Source organism: Micromys minutus (assembly GCF_963924665.1).
Source record: "Micromys minutus genome assembly, chromosome: 18".
Taxonomy (NCBI): Eukaryota; Metazoa; Chordata; class Mammalia; order Rodentia; family Muridae; genus Micromys; species Micromys minutus.
Genome location: NC_137953.1, coordinates 50,619,084 through 50,639,004, shown reverse-complemented (window position 1 = coordinate 50,639,004; position 19,921 = coordinate 50,619,084). Strand labels below are relative to the sequence as shown.

The following is a 19,921-nucleotide window of genomic DNA, read 5'->3' as shown; positions in this document are numbered from 1 at the left end:
CTATGTCAAGTAAAGGAACACGGAGAGACTTTACTTTCTAATGTATTACCCTGGCTAACGGGGAAATCCAAAACATTCAATGTTTCATTTATAAGACTTTTACTAACTCCCAGAAAAGATTTCTTTTAAAAAGTTAACTACAAGACTCTGACCTGGAACAGTATAGATTTTTTTTAATCATCTGTAATTTTAACAGTGAGGAGCACATACTAGAGAAAACATACACTCACCTCCCCACTTCCAATACTTAATGGTTGAAGCCTAATGAACCAAAGACTAATAAAAAGGTTAAAATTTTTATTTTGCTACAGTTTTGAAAATGGAACAATAAAATTACATTACTTTTACATGGCCTATCAATGCTAACCAAAATGAATGTAATGTATCCAAATGACCTTACAAATTTCCTTGGTGAGTACAGGATTTACCTGTGTTACAATGACAGGTGACAAGTCTTTCAAGTTCTGAATATGAGTTAGCAACGAGTCCCTTAAAGAAGCATGAGAATCTGTGGGAAGCTCATAAAATGAGGTCTGAATCTTCATTTTCATGGTCTGGGCAGCAAAATAGCATGATTCCACATCCTGTCGGATCTGTAACAATTGATCAGAAATCTCCCAGGCATGAACCTGAAAGTAAAAAAAAGATATCTTAAAGTATATTATTTCTATAAATATTTTAAAGTCAGATAACTTTAACATATAGCTAGACTAAATAAAATGAAAGAAAAATTTGACAAATTACCTTAAGTTTGTAGATCCTCTTTAATAACAGTATTCCCTAAGACTTTGTGATTCATTCTAGTATGGCCTAAGACATACTAAATGCATCAAAAGGCAGACTCTAAAAAATTAAAATAATAAACTATACTGGGAGATGATAAGGAAAAATGTCCCAGAAATTTCTACTAAAAGTATAACATTACTAAAAAGCTTCTAACCCTATTTGTAAATGTTTCTTTCCTTTTTTCCTTTAAATGTTTTGTTCACTCTGAGACTTAAGTCTTAAAACTTTTTAATGTATCTATAAATAGAAAATATATTCCACTGGTTTCATTAGACATTCTTTTCCAGCGTTAACACCTCATAGAACAGAAAACACATCTTGGTCCAAATGAAATTTTCACAGGTTCCAAGGGACCTGACACCCTCACAGACACCCATGTAGGCAAAACACCAATGCACACAATAAGAATAAGTAAATCATTTTTAAAAGTTCTTGAATTGTTGAGGAGTTACATCTTAAAAGACATTAATTTGATTTTAGCTTGGGATTAAGACAGAATTCTAACAGCTTTTGGAAAGGACCTAAACATCTGTCATTTTGTATTATATCTTAACTGATTTGATTTTGGCATGGAAACCAAAAATCAAAATGCTAATCAGTTTTGAGAGTTAGGAGAAGGATTAAAGGAGCTGAAGGGGATGGCAACTCCATAGGAAGTCCAACAATGTCAACTAAACTGGATCTCTGGGAGCTCCCAGAGACTAAGCCACCAACTAAAGAACATACACGTGGCCCCTGACAAATACATAGCAGAGGACCACCTTGTCTGTCCTCAGTGGGAGAGGGAGGACACAGATGTGGAGAGGGGACACCCTATCAGAGGCAAAGTGGAGAGGGAGGGGTGAAGAACTCTTGGAGGGGGGACTAGGAAGAGGGGTAACATTTGGAATGTAAATAAATGAAACAAAAAGAAAAAGAAAAAAGAAAACCACTGAAGGTGCTCTATGTCTTGCAGTATCAAATATGCAGCTAAGACTTATTGTATGTATTTGTATCTGTAGGCACTCACGCACATACATATGCAAGCAAGCACACATACACACACACACACACACACACACACACACACACACACATCTTCCTTCTATATGAAATAGGACAGAAAATCATTGCCTATGACATTTGACACTAGATGTTATATGTAAGGATTTTTCTTTCCCATACTGTAAGCAGGAAAGCAGTACACTCTTAACAGTGAAAATTTAACACCAGAAGAACTTTGAAGAGACTGCCTGATTAATGCTGCTAAGACATCCGTGTCTTCCACTAGTGGATTAAGTGGTGGTTTCTTCTCTAATACAGTGGTAAATACTATCCTTTTTAATCTTTCACACATATTAAAAAAAGTAATTGAATTCTGTTTTTGTTATGTTGGCTTTTTTTTTTTTTACTGAAACACTTCAAGAAAAAATTAAATATGATATGGTGAAAATAGTTTTAAAAAGTTACAAAGATTTTCTATTCGGTCAAATTAAATTCCATTATAAAAGCCACAAACTGAATGTAAGAATTCAGAGATTAAAAAATAATTCAGAGATTGTTCCCCTGAGCCCTTTCTAAATAATATTTAATTTAAAAAAAAAGCCAACAATAAACTTCAGAAACAAGAAGAAGGCTTGACTGGTAAATGCACTTAGACTAAGATGTGGATCTCCAGAATCCATATAAACTTCAGTCAGTAATGGCATATTTCTATAACCTTGGTACTTTTGGGAGTCAGACCAGGAAAATGCCCTGCAAGTTTACAGTGAACATTGCAGTGTCAAACAGCTAGAGAGGCCCTGCTTCAGTGTAAACCGACTGACATAAGGCCATCCTCTCACTTCAATGTGAGTGTTGTAGCAGCCACAATTAATCACACACAAATACATACACACGCATATACATACAAACATTTTCTAAAATGGCTTCTAGCAGGCAAGACAGTTTACTGTTAGAAGGTTCCTGCTGTCAAGCATTCACTTCCCAGGATCTACCCAATGAGAGACTCCCATTGGCTATCTTCTGACTTCCAAAGGTGTGGTGTGGCCACATTCACACCTATGCACATACATACAAGTTAACTAACTTTTAAAAGCCAAGCTTCAGACAACCAAATGATTAGATGATGAGGCTTCAACACTGATGGTTAGTAAAGAGCAAATGAAGATTCAAAGAAAGTGTTCACACTGTCTGACAGTTTACACTCTAGCCACCAAAGAATGAGGAAGAAAGCATACAAAAATAAACTGGGGAACAGGGCTGAGAGCATTTGTCAGAGATAGCACCCTTCTATTTCCTGTGCAAATGCCTGGATTTGCTCCCCAATCCTGTAAGTAAGTTAATAATCATAACTATTCTCATATGTGTATTGATAGTGGTAGTATTGGTTCTATTAGTCTAAAGCTATTAAGTTAGCATGGGATAACTAAAAATAAGCTGTCAATCCAGAATTTAAAATAGAAGAGATACGGATATAACACAGAGGAACTTCAGATTTTAGATGCGTATTTACTATAGATCATCATACCAAAAACAGTAGATTTAGCACCGACAACAACGTACATCATCAAAAATGAATGGGCGAGAGAGAGCTGTAATTCATTGCTATTTCTAGATTAAAAATCAAATCTATTTTTTTCTTCTCCTTTAATATCATTTGGCCTTAGGTAATTTGTGTAAGTGACAAAACACTGTAGAACTGATGTTATGGAACTTCGAAAACCAGTAAGGTCAGGCACAGCTTTAGAAATCTTGCCAAATTTCTCAGCATTACTCCAAGAACCAATTACCACATAGTAATCTCGATTACTCTCCCGGTAAGGAAACGTGGAAAGGCACTGAGACTGCAAAGGGACCTAAGTCTAACTTTCTAGGCTGTCCTACTAGTGTCTAGCCTGTATCTAAGAACTTCCAAACTAACCCAATCACTAAATGGATACCTCAGTGAACCAAAGAGCCCTGCAAGAGTTCCCAACCTACAAAGTTATAAGGCACAGCGAGCGAGCTTTGTTTCCAGTTATTTTGTTTTAGAGTAATGTGTTTCACAATGATAGGTAAGCAAATATGTGCCTCCAATAAATAGCTGAAAGATGGAAATGACAAAGGAATCAAATATTTATCTAATCCAGCCTAGGGCTCCAGTCAATTTGCAAGAAGTAACATTTGTCCCTCTGCATCTTTGAATTGGCTCCAGGAACCCCAGAAACCAAGATCTACAGGTGCTCAAGTGTCTCTTATAAAATGGCACAGTATTTACACAGATATTCCAATATAATATTTTCCTGTTGGGGAACAGGAGGAATTTCTGAGAAGTGTTCAGTAATCTGTTAAGAGTAATAGATATTCTGATAACCCAGTCACAAAAGAACAGACATAATATGCAGTCACTGATAGTGGGATGCTAACCCCAGAGGCTTGCACTCCCCCAGAAACAACTCACAGACTGTATGAAGTCCAAGAAATAAAGAAAACAAAAAAATATACATATATTCACAAAACAAGAAGACTTTGACTATTTCCATGTTGCATTTTGTTTTGCATGTACTTTACGCTTATTTCAACTAGTACGTTTTCAATGCATACTGTCAAGCCCTTAAAAAAAATCAAGTACTGACTAAAAAACATATTCACATGGTTTTATGTAAAATTTATTTTAATGTCTGAAAAAACAGTACTGACAAAAATGTATAATTTTAAGCAAAAAATGTTTAAAATCTTTACATGTATCTTTGTTTTGCAAAATAAAGTCGTTTAAAAAAAAAAAGAGTAATAGATATTCTATATCTTGATGTTACCACTGATCATTTATAAGGTTTTATACAAAAACACTGTATTATACATTCAAGACTGTACAGTATATAATTTTTAAAATTAAAAAAAAATCTTAGCTTTTCTATATATGCAGAAAATGGATGCGACCACAGCCCACAAGTTACTATAATAATTATACACACTATAAAAGCTTCAAGATTCTTCCAGATAGTCTGTTTTAAAATGCTACTATGGGAGATGTCAAGTCTGCCTCAGTGGTAGCATACTTGCACAAAACCCTGAGTTCAATCCTCACCCTACCCTACTCCCAAAAATCTAACATAGGACAGCTGGAAAAACACATACAAAGGAGGAAAGTCAGCACGGGCCTGAGGATATAGTACAAAGCTCTAGGCTTCATCTCAGCACCATATAGAGTTTAGGCTACCCTAGACTACAAAAGGTCCTGTCTCAAAAAGAAAAAAAAAAAAAAAAAAAGAAAGAAAGAAAGAAAAAAAGAAAAAGGAAGAAGGAACAAAAAAGAAAAACAAAATTATAATTACTGATTTCTTTCTTAAAAGACAAAAGTCCCAAGTAGCTCAAGTTGGCCTCTTCCTTGCTATGTGGCCAATGATGACCCCACCTCCTGAGTGTGAGCATGATAAATCCACACACCTGGTTTGTGGTACTGGAGATGTACCCAGACACTCACACACATTAGAAAATCACCAACTGAGCACCATTCCAGCACCATAATTACTGATTTTACCCTGTCTCAAAAAAAAAAAAAAAAAAAAAAAACAAAAACAAAAACAATAACTTTAGTTTGACTTATTCTGTAACAAAGTAACAGAAAAGACTTCTCTAGAATGTCTCTAGCATAGTAAGTTTTCATTTTACCCTTGACTCTCAGCTCAACTGTAAAACTCTACTGTGATGACTTAGCCTTTGTACTCCATTTTCTTAGAGCATAGCAGTGCTATGATGCCGATATGGAAGTCAGAGGACAACTTCGGGTGGAGGTCTTCACCTTCCATGCTGTGACAGGGTTCTTGTTGCTCACCACTATGCAGGTCAGGCGACTGGCCCACAGGCTTCTGTGGGTTCTGATCTTCACTTCACATGACCCCTAACAGTTCAGGGTTACAGAAGCACACTCCTGCTTCCAGACTTATGTGGGTTCTGAGGAACCCACACTTAGGCCCTCACTCCTGCACTGCAAGCACTGAGCTTAGAAATACCTCTGAGTTCTCAACTGTAGAACTGCACAGGCCTTTCCTGGATGGATCTTGAATTTTTATTTTTAGTGATAAGAACCTTGATGTTTTTTTCTAGCTAAAATCTAAAACCTGAAAGTTTTGTTTCATGTACTAAGATGCACAACTATAATCTCAACACCTAGGAAATAGGGACAAGACAATCACCAGAGTCCCCACAACATAGGGTTGCAGAAAATTTTCAGACAAAAACTTGAAAGAGAAAATTCTAGAAAAAAAGTCTTCTAGAAGGAGCATACTTCAAAATAGTTTCTGAAATATACTAAAAGCAGCAGCATATTCAGATTGAGGCAACTAAACCAAATAGAAAATCACGTTGGCATTGTGGATGATGCAGCTCAGTCAGTAGAATGCTTGCCAAGCACAAACAAGACCCTGCGTTAACAGCATTACTGCAAATACTATATCCTAGGATAATCTGAGCACTCAGGATATTGGCAGAAGGAACCTCAGAAATTCAAGTACATGCTTGGCTATACAGTAAGTGTGACACCAACCAGGGCTACATGAGACCCTCTGAGACGATTATTCTTCATTCTCAACTTGATGAGATTTAGAATCACCATGGAAACAAACCTCTGGGAATACCTGTGAGGTATTATTATCTAGAGTAGATTAAATGAGGTAGAAAACTCAACTTGATGAGATTTAGAATCACCATGGAAACAAACCTCTGGGAATACCTGTGAGGTATTATTATCTAGAGTAGGTTAAATGAGGTAGAAAACTAACCTAAATGTGAATGGTATCTATCACTCTACAGGCTCAGATCCTGAACTAAAACAAAAAAGAAAAGTTAAACAGAAGTTTTCGTAGCTCTCTGCTTTCTGACTGTAGATACAACATCATTAGCTGCCTCTTATTTCTGCTAGCTCATTGTTTCTGCCATGATAACCTATGTTCCCTGACACTGTAAGCCAAAACAAACCTTCCTAAAAGTGCCTTCTCAAGTATTTTGTTATAGCAACTCGACAAATAACTAAAATACTCTGTCTGAAAGGAAATTTGCATATTCTAATTATTGTGGGATCAAGACGGAGGTTATAATTTAGAACTAAAATGTCTCCAAACCTCATTGACTGAAATCACCAATCCATCGATGTTTAGAGGTGGCATAATTGGTAAGTAGCTGGATCATAAAGGTTTTAACTTTCATCGATGGGTTAATCCATAAATGAGGGTCATTGAGATGACTCAGCATATAAAGGTTCTTACCCCAAGCTTGACAACCTGAATTTGATCCCTGAGATCACCATGGAAACAAAAAAAAATGACTCCTCTGACCTCCACACATTTGCCATGGCATGCACATGTCCTTACCCCACACAAAATAAATACAACTAAAAATAGAAAACCCAACCATAATGGACTATTGGGACAGAGATTTTAAGAGGTGGTGTCTAGATGAAGAAGTAGGAGGGCAAGGTATGTGCATCCTTAAAGGGTATACTTAGTTCTAAGGCCCTCATTTTTCTTTTCTTTTTCCTAGTGACCATGACATGAACGGCTCTGTCCCACATGCACTCCCTAGCATGATACTTGGCCTCATCATAATCTGAGGACCATGGGGTTTATGGCTATGAACTGAAAACTCTGAAATCACGAACCTAAATCAATCTTTCTCCTCTTTTTGTTTATCTCAGAAAATTTATCACAGTGACAGTATAAAACTATGAAAACAGGCATTTGCTTTTTAATTGAACTATAGGGAACAGCTATATACATTTCCTAGGACAATTTTGTGGGAAACTGACCTTAGAAAAATTCCCAAATTACTCCTGTAAAAATACATAGAGCAGAACCAAAAGGGAAGAGGTATTTTCTAATTCTAAATGCCTACTAATTTAATTTTAAAACAGAGAAGGTGCCTCACTGCGTACCCCAGACTAGTCTTAGACTCATGACCATCTCCCTGCCTTAGTCTGCTAAGTACTAGGATTCAGGTGCAAGCCACCATGCCCAGCTAGACCTTTAAAGTCCTAAAGTTGCCTGGTATACTACTCGAATGCACTACTCCTTTCTAATAGTTGTCTTTTGGAATAAGACTATGAGAATGACTTGTAAAACAACCAGGCAAAATGATAATCAAAAGCTACTAAATGCCAAGAGTGGTGGTACATGCTATACTTTCAGCACTGGATAGGCAGAAGAGGGACAAACAAGATCTTAAGGTCACTCTGAGCAATATATGAGCTCTAGGCCAGCCTAGGCTCTATAAGACCCTGATTCACAAAGCAAAAAAAAAAAACTACTAAGAAAATTGTTTTGTTTTGTTTTGTTTTTTAAAGTCTTTCTGGGCTATACAGATGGTTTGAAGCTAGCCTGGACAACTTTGAGAGGTTCTGTCTCAAACCACAAAGTAGAAAAGATTGGGAATACAGCTCAATGGTAAAGTGCTTACCAATCACGCATGAGGTCCTAGGTTCAATCCCCACTTCTGAGGAGTATATGTTGGGAATATATCTCAGTTATAGAGCATTTGCTTAGCATGTGTGTGTAAGATCCTGAGTTTGAACTCAGAATCTAATTCCCCTACCCCGAAAAGCCCTCTATTCACGATAATCCAGCCAATACTAAACATTGAGAAATGATAATTCATCATTTCATTTCTTCATTCTGCATTCTAGAGACTGGGAGAGGGAAAAAGAGACCTGTTGCTTTAAAACAGTAACAAGTTACCTTGCTTTGGTTACCAAGCCAACCAAATTCTGACCCCATTGCTCATCATCCTTCCTGTTAAACTGCAGAAAGAAAAGGAATAAAGAAGAACAAAGAGGACTCTTTACAAGGAGAGAATAAAGCACTTACACTTCAAGGACTTTCTAGCCACAGATGCCAGGTGCTACCCACTGAAATTCAGGCTTGGACTAAGCTCCACATTCTCAAAGGGTCATCTCAACTGAAGCCTGGGGCTCAGAGTCAGCAGGAGGAAGCTGCAGCTCCCACTAGCAGCACATTTCAATGAGACTGCAACAAGAGAACATGTTCCATTTAAGGTCTAATTCCAATCACCTTCTTCACACAGCAGAAGCAGCAGAACAGGTCTTTACATCAGCCTTTTCTTTCAAAGGGTATTTCTATGACTCTGTGATAAATATGGGACAGGCTATGGCCCAGCAATCTTTCACTAGCTCCAAGTCCTTCATTATATACTTCACAGCAAATCTGCAAAGTGCCTCTTTTCTTCTTTAATGATGCACTGTTGCTCCAGGACTCACTGCTACACCAACAGCTCTAAAACTGCCAAACCAACCAAAATCAATGATTGGGCTTCACCACTGAAAGCACACACCCAAATTAGACTCAAACCATGACTGCTAATTAATCCTGCACAAAACAACCTAAACTGAATTACTTGAAATCCTCCACAGAACCTAAGAGCCCTGACAAACAAAATGAGTTTCTGTAATATCCAATGAGACATGAAAAGTAACAAAGTGTTTGGTTGATGCATTTTTAAAGAAAACCAACCAATGACAGATTTATTTAATGAAAGTTGCTAAGAATAGAGGCAAGATAGTCTAATCTCAACTTCCTGTAGTAAGTCTAACAGACCTGGGGCTGGAGAGAGAGAGAGTTAAGAGCACTTGCTGCTCTTCGGAGAATAGAATGCCAAGGTAGAAGAGAACGTTTGTTTGGAGAGCAAATGAATAACCCAAGTAAGGCAGCTTCTTGAAAGCCAAAAATACAGAAAACTTTCATTCCTACCAACCTACGTAAATTTCTAACAATTCAAATACTAGATGAGATTTTTAATTTTTATCACATTTAAAGCTTAAAATTCTAAAAATCTAAGAAAGTTATTAAAATTAAAAAAAAAACTTTGCAATTCTACTTCTGAACATATATCCCAAAAGAAATGAAAGCAGGGACTTTTTGTATAAGCCCTAAGAGCACTGTGTTAAGCGAAAGAAGTCTGTAACTAACACTACGAAAGTATTAATTCCAGAGAACAATCCATTTCAAAGACAACAGAATGTTATGGTATAGAAGAACAGGGACTGATTGTGTTTTAATAAGTATAAATTAGCTTTTATAGGAAAAATACTAGAGATGTATGATAGTAACAAAAACAGTGTCCGTGTATCTAATGACACTTTAAATGATTAAAAGATGGGCTGGAGAGATGGCTTAGCAGTTAGGGTTCTTGCTGCTCTTCAAAGGACCTAAGTTGAATTCCTAGCACTCACATTGGGCAGCAGCTCACAAGTGCCTTTAATTCCAGCTCCAGGGAGCTGATGCCTTCTCTGGCCTCTGCAGGTACCCACACACATGTAATATACCCACACACAAATACATATAAGTATTTTTTAAAAGCCAGGCCTGAGCCTGTAATCTATCAATGGTCAAATTGAGGAAAAAAGATCATGATTCAAAGGCAGTCTTGGATCCATAGTGGGACTTTATCTCAAAGCAAAACAACAAAAATGGCTAAAATGGTTAAGTTCTGTTCTGGATTTTTTTCTCACAATAAAAAAATATCATACTCTCTGGGCAGAGTGGGAGGCAGAAACAGGAGAATCTCTATAAATTTGGGCCAGTCTGGTCTACAACACAACTTCCAGGTCAACTGAGTCTACATAGTGAGACTATGTCTCTAAAAACAAAAGGAGGTGGACTGATGGCTCTGGTTAAGATCAAATACTGCTCTTACAGAAGAAGTCCAGGGTCTACCTCCTAGCAACCATACATCTGATCATCACAATCACCTGTAACTCCAGCTTCACCTAATACCATCTTCTGGCATCTGTAGACACTGCATTCACATGCACAACTCATACAAAGAAACACACATAAATAATAAAAATAATCACTTCCATATGGAATGTTACAAGTAGATTAGTCAGATCTTAGGATGGATGGCCTTTCCTCTTTATTGCTTACTTACACACTCAGCCTCTTCCAATGTGAAGGGAAGGGTATTCACTCCTATATTCGTTAAGTTAACTGACCCTCAGAAGCTGTATAGAAACACTTTATTTTCTAAAAAGGCTTTCTTCCAAAATCATTGTGTTTTAAAGGCCACTTAACTAGAGGACAAAAATAGATCAATAAAAGACAGAGTAAATTAGAAAATATACAACTGCTAGAGACAAACCAAAGGTCTAGACATTATACCTAAGTAGAAGAATCAAGGAGTCCTAAGCTAGGTGAAGACTTTGCAGAGAGTTTTTTGGGGTCACCCATACTCTACAAGGGAATCCAGGCAGAAGAGGCCTAGGTAACTTGTTAGCAGGTGATGAAACTAGGACATCAACTGCACTGTCTGCCTTTCATCTGGTACCTGCTAAGTATAAGAAGAATCTGGAAGAAACAGTGGGCCAGCAAAGGAAAATGAACCAACCCGTGACTGAAAGGAAAAGATTCTAAGAAAGTCTGTCTGTGAAAGTGCAGCTGGTAAGCACAGGCTACACATATAAGCAGAAAGGCCTGCTTCTTACTATTCTGCCTCCTAAATTAAATGTCTTAAAATGTCCAGAGGGAAAAGAAATAAAAATCAGAAGCTGGTAACCTTGGTTTCTGACATACTACTTTAAGAAAATTTTCACGGACATGTGACAAATTATGTATCAAAATATCAACTAAGTCCATTAAGGCATGACTTTATTTCATATTCTTCTTACTTTTTAAAATACTTTTCATCATTCCTTTTGGTTTCCAAACAGGACTACAGAGCCTGCCTTTCTCTGATATTTTTAAGATAGCCCTCATGCAGCTGACCTCAAAGTCTGTCTTCCTGTCTCCACCTCCCAAGTTATTATAGGCATGCACCACCACACCTGACTTATGCAGACCTGGGAAGCAAGTCTATGGCTTCATACAGACTAGGCAAGCAACCTGCCAACTGAGCCACACCTCCAGCTCTGAACTACAATGTAAGATAACTTCTAGCCCACAGATTGTCTCTGTAAAAGAAGCAACTTAAAACAACTAAGCAGCATAATTATTACTCTAGAAAGAGGCAGTCGGTTTCCCATAGCTCTCTAAATTGTCTAATTTTGTATACACATTGGAAATGGCTAAAGGAAACTAAGTATTCAGAACGTGCAAGCTGCTGTTACATAGAATTTAAGATCAATTAAAAAAAATAACTTAGTTTCTTTTATTTTGGAGTTATCAGTGACATACCACAGAGAACACAATGGCTGCAGAATTCCAAGAATGTTGGTGAAAAAAGTCAGTAAAGGTTCAGCAGAAAACACCTATTTTACCTGGACTTTCAAGAATACACCTGTAATCTCAGCATTTGTCGGACAGAGGCAAGAAGATCAGGAGCTGAAGAGGTTTCAAAGCCATCTTGGGCTACAAGAGACACTTTCTAAAAAGGAAGGCAAAACTCCACACGACAAAAAAAAACAAAAAACAAAAAACAAAAACAAAACCGGTAACACCAAAACTTTAGAAACCAGAGAGATACATAAACTATCTTTTTTGCTGATGTTTGGTTTTTGGTTTTTGAAGACAGGGTTTTGTGTAGCCCTGGCTGGCCTCAACCTCCCAAGTGCTTTGATTAAAGACAAGTGCCACCATCACCTAGCACATACATGGGACAAACCTAAAAAAGCTGAAATCTGCCTGGGGAATAGGATGAACTTAGATGGGGAAACTGAATCCTAAAGCTCAAAATTATATAAGCCTCAAATACAACCCAACTCTGTATAGGCAGCAGTTAGACCCCTATCCTAGAGGAGGTTTTTACTCTGGTTTCTCTGGCAAGATTCAAATAGATCTCTGGATACCCAGGAAAAGACTCAGGTAAGGACAGGAATATCATCTAAAAACACAAGATTAAATGAACACTTGAGTTCTATCACCTTCCCTCATTCCCTAAGGGAGCAGCTAATACACAGGCAGCTTAACTCATAATCTCCAGGCCCAAGACTAGGGGACTCTGCTCAAAGTAAAGTGACCCAGAAAAGAATGAGCAACAGGAAGACAGTAAGGAACAACATGGGCAGTAGCCCACCCTGAAGCTGAAGCACAGGAAACTCAAGTTCAAGGCTGGCCTAAGCCACAAAGTAATAAGATCTAAGTCAAGCTGAATTATGTAGCAAAATCCTGTTCCAACTACCACCACCCCCCTTTGAGAAAAAGTTAGAACAAGACAGCACACTATAAGTCTAATAGGAGGCTAAGACAAGAGGATCCAGAATTCAATGACAGCCTGGGCTACATAATGAAACTCTGCCTCATCTCTCCCACCCCACCCCAAAAAAGCTTGAGAATTTCTCATTCAAGGAAGGACTTAACTTAAAAGAATAAAGTTGAACTCTAAAACTCATAACAATAATAATACTCACACCTAGGCAGTGCAGTGGTGGCCCACGCCTTTAATCCTGGCACTGGGGAGGCAGATGAGGCAGGTAGATTTCTGAGTTTGGTCTACAGAGTGAGTTCCAGGACAGCCTGGGGTACACAGAGAATCATTGTCTCAAAATGAAAACAAAAACAAAAACAAAACAAACAAATACCAAAAATCTGTATTTGTGTTAAAGACGCTGTAAGGCTCAATGGCTGGTTAGAACGTCTAATAGAAAGTTAGAATGATGCAGATACAGAGCCAAGTTATCTTGGACTATTTTTAACCCCTCAATAGCCATTCATTGTCCTTCAAACTTTAAGGTACATTCTCAGGTAACCACTAACTTCTACCAATCCAAAAGCTAAAAATGTTACCAGATAGTACCTAAAACCTACTTAGAGCCAATTGTGCTGACATATGCTTTTAATCTTAGCATTTGGGAGGCATAGGAAGGCAGATTTCCATTGAGTTCAAGCCCAGCTGGTATACATACCAAGTTCCAGGTCAGCCAAGGCTACATACATAGAAAAACTGTCTCAAAACAAAACAAAATATCCTCTAGAAAACAAAAGACCTGGAGCAGTTTTCCCTGTTTCTTTCCTATAACCTGCTCAACCAAAGGTCCACCAATATATTCCATAAATTCTTGGATTTGACTTTCCTTGTTTTTATTTTTTAATTTCTTCCTCCCCCCCCCCTGTGTGTGTGTGTGTGTGTGTGTGTGTGTTAAGTATGTACACAGAAGGAAACATCAGACCCCCTGGAATTTGAGCACAGGAAGTTGTGTCGCCAGACAGGTGCTGAGGCGTGAACGCTGACTCAGCAATAAGGACTCTTAAGCACTGAGCTGTCCCATAACTAATACAATCTCATGTAACCAATTCCATAACACAACAAAATCAAGGCACCCTGAATTCATGTTTATAGAGCATGATCATTCATATTTGGCTCAAGAATAAACTTATTGTCATTGGGGTGAGGGCTATTTTGGGAGTTGATAAATCTTAGGGCTACAAGCTTATTTAAGGTAACAGGGAAAATGGGTTATCAATATGAACATATATGGTGGGCATTTTATACTGTGGACATTTGGGAACAAATGACTTATATATACATAGAAAACAAATGTTTAAAAAAAATACCCCAAGCCCAAAAATTTTTAATTTTAAAGTAAAACTTTTAAGTTTTGATAAAAACTGAAGTTATCCAAGACGGCAAAATAATAAAAAACTCAAAATAGGGTTACTTGAAATTCTTGAGCCAGAAAACAGTAAACAGTGAATTATGCCCAGAGAACGGTATCTGAGGAAGTGATTTGGGTAATAACAAGATCCAGGGTACAACTACATGACCTGAAGAAAATAAAGGAATGAAAAGGCCCAGGTGTTAACTGAGTTGTTCATTTAAATGCTTAGGCACATAAGATGACTTAACCTGTAGACACTTGCTGCCAAACCTGACTATCTTGGATATCTAGAACCCACAAGTGTGTCCACACACATAATACACAGTAAATAAAGTTAAACACTGAAGCTGCCCAAATGATGATGTATAAGTATGCTAGGCTTTCCTCACCCTTTTTCTACTATCTTTTCTGCTCCAGCAGACTGTCTCTCCCCTTTCCCCTCCCCCACCTTGATTCAGGGTTTCTCTATACAGCTCTGGCTGTCCTGCGATTCATGATGCAGAGCACACTAGCCTGAAACTCAGAGATCTACCTGCCTCTGCCTCCAAATGTCCCCTGGCTCTGATTGGCTCCATCTATAAAAAAAATCCCAGAAGAAGAGTCAGCAAATTCATTCTTCCACCTCCCTCACTGCAAAGGAGCCCAGGTTCTTTCACCAGAAACTCATCATTCTCCCTCAAAGAAGCCAAGTAACTGCTCCTCTCTCTATTCCTTCCAGGAAAAAAAAAAAAAATTGGCTACAGATTATAATATTATCTCTTCTGGTACCATTATAGCGGCAACTTTATAAACAAACACTGTCTTTATAATATACTCTCCTCAGGCATATAAAGGAAAGCAAGGCCTGTAATCCCGGTTACTTAGAGGCTACATTGTGAGTTAAAGGCCAACCTAGAGAACTTAACAAGTCTTTGTATCAAAATAAAGTAAAAAGGATGGGAACACAGCTCAGAGATTAACAACTTGCCCAACATATGTGAGACCCTAGGTTCAATCCCCAGTACCTTTAATAAAAAAAAAAAAAAAGATTAAAATACAAAAAACAAGGGGCTGGAGAGATGGTTCAGTGGTTAAGAGCACTGACTGCTCTTCCAAAGGTCCTGAGCTCAATTCCCAGCAACCACATGGTGGCTCACAACCATCTGTAATGGGATCAGATGCCCTCTTCTGGTGAGTCTGAAGACAGCAACAGTGTACTCACATACATGAAATAAAGAAAAACAGAGAAAGAAAATTCTCCATGCTAATTACTGTCATGTTGGTCATACCTTCCTGCTGAGATTCTAAGATGGACAGATGGCACAGAATAATGGGAACTAGGGAGAGGAAGGTTGAGCCAAGAAAATACTTTAAGCTCTGTGTTGAAGATCATGAGTATACTATGTGATTAGCACAGATTTGTGTGTTTTGTTTCCAATTACCAACATCTAGAAGTTGTTTGCCCATGATAAGCACTCCAGTACTGATTTAAAACCATCAGTAGATACACAGCAGGGACACCTGGTAGGTTATTTATAGTTTAGAAAACTGTATGAAAATCGAGGAACTGCAATTTCTTTGATTGCAGAACTAAAAATTACACAAGGCCTGCATGGGAAGCCTCCGATGAACCTTTCTCCCCTCCATATGGCACTGATTGTTTTGGAACTCTGTAGACCAGGCTGTTCTGGAACTCAGAGATTAGAATGCCTCTGCTGAGATTAAAGTTGAGTGCCATCACACCCAGGAAAATCTTACTTGTCTTCCCACACTATAAACAAGAAAGTGAGTGTCACATTTATAAGTAACTATCAAAGTTAAAGCGGCAAATACTTTTTAAAATTATGTACTTGCAACCTAGGTGCTTATTTAAGAGGACACAACACCATCAAACATCAGTTATGAGTTAAACAGATAAGAGGGAGCAAACAAAAACATGCTTGTGAGTATGACACGTAAAGATGAAGGATGACGAGATAGAGGTAGAGATGTAAGCTAGACTGAAAAGAAAAAGAAAGCGTGTACTTAGTCTGCATGAGCCTCCTTAGTTTTCAAAGAATTTCAGAGTTCATAGACTAAAACCTAAACACTGTCAGCAAAATCACCAGCTACTAAAACTCATAAAAATAAGACATAGCGAAGATGAGTGTGAAAATCAAGGAAGAAAATACAAAGTGTGAGTCAAAAAGTAATACACATGAACCTAAAATTAACATGTGGAAATACAATAGATAAAACACACACTACACCACATGTTTATATAATTATATGGGTTAATAAAAAGTTATGATACCCATCTTATAAATATAAATATAGAATAAGGTAAGAATCAGATATAAAACAAAAGAACTCCAAAGGTTTCCTGAAACCATAATTTTTCTTTATATTATGTTGCACTCCAATGAGAGAAGTTTTGTACGAACACGAATCTAGAAGCCTGAGAAATTTCGAGACTAACATGAGTGAAAACTGAAGGGTGGGAATGCTACCAAAGGAAAGGCATTGCCAGATGCAACCCTTGAATACGGAAAGTGTATCAAAAGCATCCTGACGTGAGAGGTGGAGAAGCATTTGGGGCTGGCTTTGGTTTAAGAGGATAAAACATAGAAGCATGGCCTAAAAAGAAAAGGCAATGGTGGAACTTAAAGGAGGGCTAGAACCATGCCACAAGGTACAGAACTACAAAACAGATTCTACAGGATAGGGAAAGGGCCAGTTCGTGACCAATCAGTTGCCACTAGTTTCTGAAAGGCGGCATAGATGTTGCTGCTCAGCCCCACCCCACGGCACCAGCTCCTTCGGAGAGTGGATCCCCCAAGACCAACCGTCCGGCTCAGGATCTCAGCTCAAACCTAGATCCACTAGGCCCTGGTCCCGCGGTTCAGAACGGCCTCTCCCCGAACCTCACCGAACGTTGCAGCTCCCCAAGCCAAAACGAGGCGCGCTCCTTTCCGCTGGGATCTGGATCGTGGTAAAGCGCCTGCACCGCCTGGTACACGAGCTGCAAGGTTGGCTTGGCTCCTTCCATGGTGGTGGAAGCGGCGGCGATGACAGCAAAGAGTCCGAAACTTCTCCCAAGGCTTCCGCTTGCTCTGCCTTCAAGCGTCCTCACTGTCTCGGCCACAGCCGCTCCCTGACTGGCGCCATCTCCACCTTTCTGGCCGTTAGCAGGGAAGGGGGGGGGGGGGGTTGTTCCTCGAGGAAGTTGCCCCCTCGGAAACAGCGGATAGGTCGTTTTCAGGTTCCTAGCTTCTTTTTGTCTTGTCTTCCCGCCAGAATCCCAGACACTAGAGTCCGGATACGGGTTCTTGCTTCCACACCTCCCGCCTTGCTCTCAGAGGCCTACCTCCGCATGACACAAACCATGCAGCGAACATGAGCAGAGCTTCCCCGGACCGGAAGCGGTCGCCCGTATACTTGGCACACTTCCGTCTGGTGCACCACAAATTGCCTCCTTCCCGGCACGCCTCCTATGTTTCCCCTCCTCCTCCCGGAAGTGGCCGTGCTGGACTGGAAGGACCAAGGGGGAAGTAGGTAGAAGTCGGTCTCCTAGGTTCCTAAGTCATACTTGAGCTTTAAGACCGGCTAGTCTTAACATTCCTAAGCATGTCTTATCTCCTCAGCAATGAATTCGAAGTCTTTCCTCCCGGTTCCTCTTCACCCGTCTGCAAGGAGTGTTTAAGAAACATCAGTTCAAGGGAGCCTGTAATCTCAGCTCTGGAAGTTAGCCACAAAACGATCAGGAGGAATTCAAAACCAGCCTCTACCACATGAAGCCCTGACTTTAAAAAACAAAAGTCAGGCGGTGATGGCAGACAGGTTTAATTCCAGCACTCGGGAGGCAGAGGCAGGCCTATTTCTTGAGTTGGGGCCAGCATGGTCTCCAGAGCAAGTTCCTGGACAGCCAAGAGTAGTCAAAGAAACCCTGTCTCAGTAAATAATAAATAAATAAATAAATAAATAAATAAATAAATAAATAAATAAATAAATAGTCTAGCAATCTTCAGTTCACACACAAGAAAGTTTCCTAGTATTGCTGGCGCATTAGAGGTAAATGTTACTATCTAATGGAGGCTGACAGCGTGTTAAGCATTATCGTTATAGATTAACAACCTTCCAAGGTGAATCATTTGTCATGAAATCATTTTAAGGGTTTTTTTTATGTGTATGAGTGTTATGCCTACATATGTACAGCATGCTGCATGCCTGGCACTAGAGGAGTTACAGTGAGTGGTCATATAAGTGCTGGGAATTGAATATGGGTCCTCTACAAAATCAGCGACTGTGTCGACTCTCCAGCTCCTAAAACCTCATTTTAAAAGATGAGAATTTAAGGCTGTTCATGCTGGATCGTATGGATAATCCCAGCAATTGGGAGGCAGAGACAGGAAGACTGCTACAAATTTGAGGTGAGCCTGTGCTACATAATGGCATATTGTCTCAGAAAAAGGAAGAAATTAATTAAAGGAATGAAGGTTATTTAGTTTGTCCAAGATTACAAGGTTCTTTTGTTTGTTTGTTTGTTTTGCCTGCTTTTCAATACAGGGTTTTTTGTTGTTGTTTGATTGGGGTTTTGTTTGTTTGGTTGGTTTTTTTGGTTTTGTTTTTTGCATAGTTCTGGTTATTCTGTAGTTCCAATTGTCCAGGAGCTCTGCCTTCTGAGTGCTGGGATTAAAGTCATGTACCTCCCCTAACCAGGTAGTCACAAGATTTCTTAAATGAAACCTGGAGTTTGAGCTGGGAGCTCTAGAGGTTGGAGGATGAAGCAAGGAACATGTATTTAATCCCAGCACTTGGGAAGCAGAGGCAGGCAGATTTTAGATCCAGAATGAGGTCAGCCTGGTCTGCAGAGTGACTTCCAGGACAGCCAAGGACACACAGAGAAACCATGTCTCAAAAAAAAAAAAAAAAAAAAAAAGGAGAGAAAAGAAGTTAATACTATAGTACTCTTGAATGAAAACTGGTGTATAGTCATGACTTAGGAATAGGCAATGGCTTCTTAGCCATGCTACCAAAACCAGTCAGAAAAGAAAAAGTTCACTGGAATTAATCAAAACCTTTAGGAGTTGGAGAGATGGCACTGCAGTTAAGAGCATGTGTTGCTTTTTCAGAGGACCTAAGTTTGCTTTCCAGCAATCATGTGCTAGTACACAAACATCTGTGACTTGGAAAATTAACTTTTATGTGCTAAATGTAATTGTTGTCTTGGAGAATTACTGCTGAATTAGCTCACTCTTTCTAGTTCTTTCTGGACGTTGTCTGGCTAGTTCAACTCAGCTGTTCTGGCTCAAAACTGCTTTTAAAAAGGACTGATTCAAACTGGCTTGTCTCAGCTTCTCACTGAATTGTTCTGCTTGGCTTCAAACTCACTATAGCAAACTGTTCTACTCTTCAGGCTCCTTATTCTCTAGCTCGTTCTGTCTTCACCTGTATCTAGCTTGTTCTCTCTGCAACCTGTCTCTGTAAAACTGTCTCATTAAAAACCTCTCTCTCTCTTAGCCATTCTGACTGGTGTGAGGTGGAATGTCAGGATTGTTTTGATTTGCATTTCCCTGATGACTAGGGATGTTGAGCATTTCTTTAGGTGCTTCTCGGCCATTTGGTATTTTTCAGTTGAGGATTCTTTGTTTAGCTCTGTACCCCATTTTTAATAGGATT

General features: G+C 38.9%; 1 protein-coding gene across 2 annotated transcripts in view; it reads right to left on the bottom strand.

Annotated features, from left to right (window-relative positions):
• The window catches only part of TNPO3 (transportin 3), a 66,619-nt gene extending 49,184 nt beyond the window's left edge, over positions 1–17,435 (bottom strand). Inside the window, exons 1-2 of one of the 2 annotated variants that reach the window (XM_080932035.1) lie at positions 17,172–17,435; positions 429–629 (exon numbers count right to left, since the gene is read on the bottom strand). In XM_080932035.1, coding sequence (XP_080788161.1) covers positions 429–629; positions 17,172–17,291 — 321 coding nt within the window. In that variant the 5' untranslated portion in view covers positions 17,292–17,435. Of the gene's footprint in view, positions 1–428; positions 630–8,603; positions 8,740–17,171 lie in introns of those variants that run through there. The other variant, XM_080932036.1, reaches the window with a different exon arrangement.
• Positions 17,436–19,921: the final 2,486 nt, after the last annotated feature.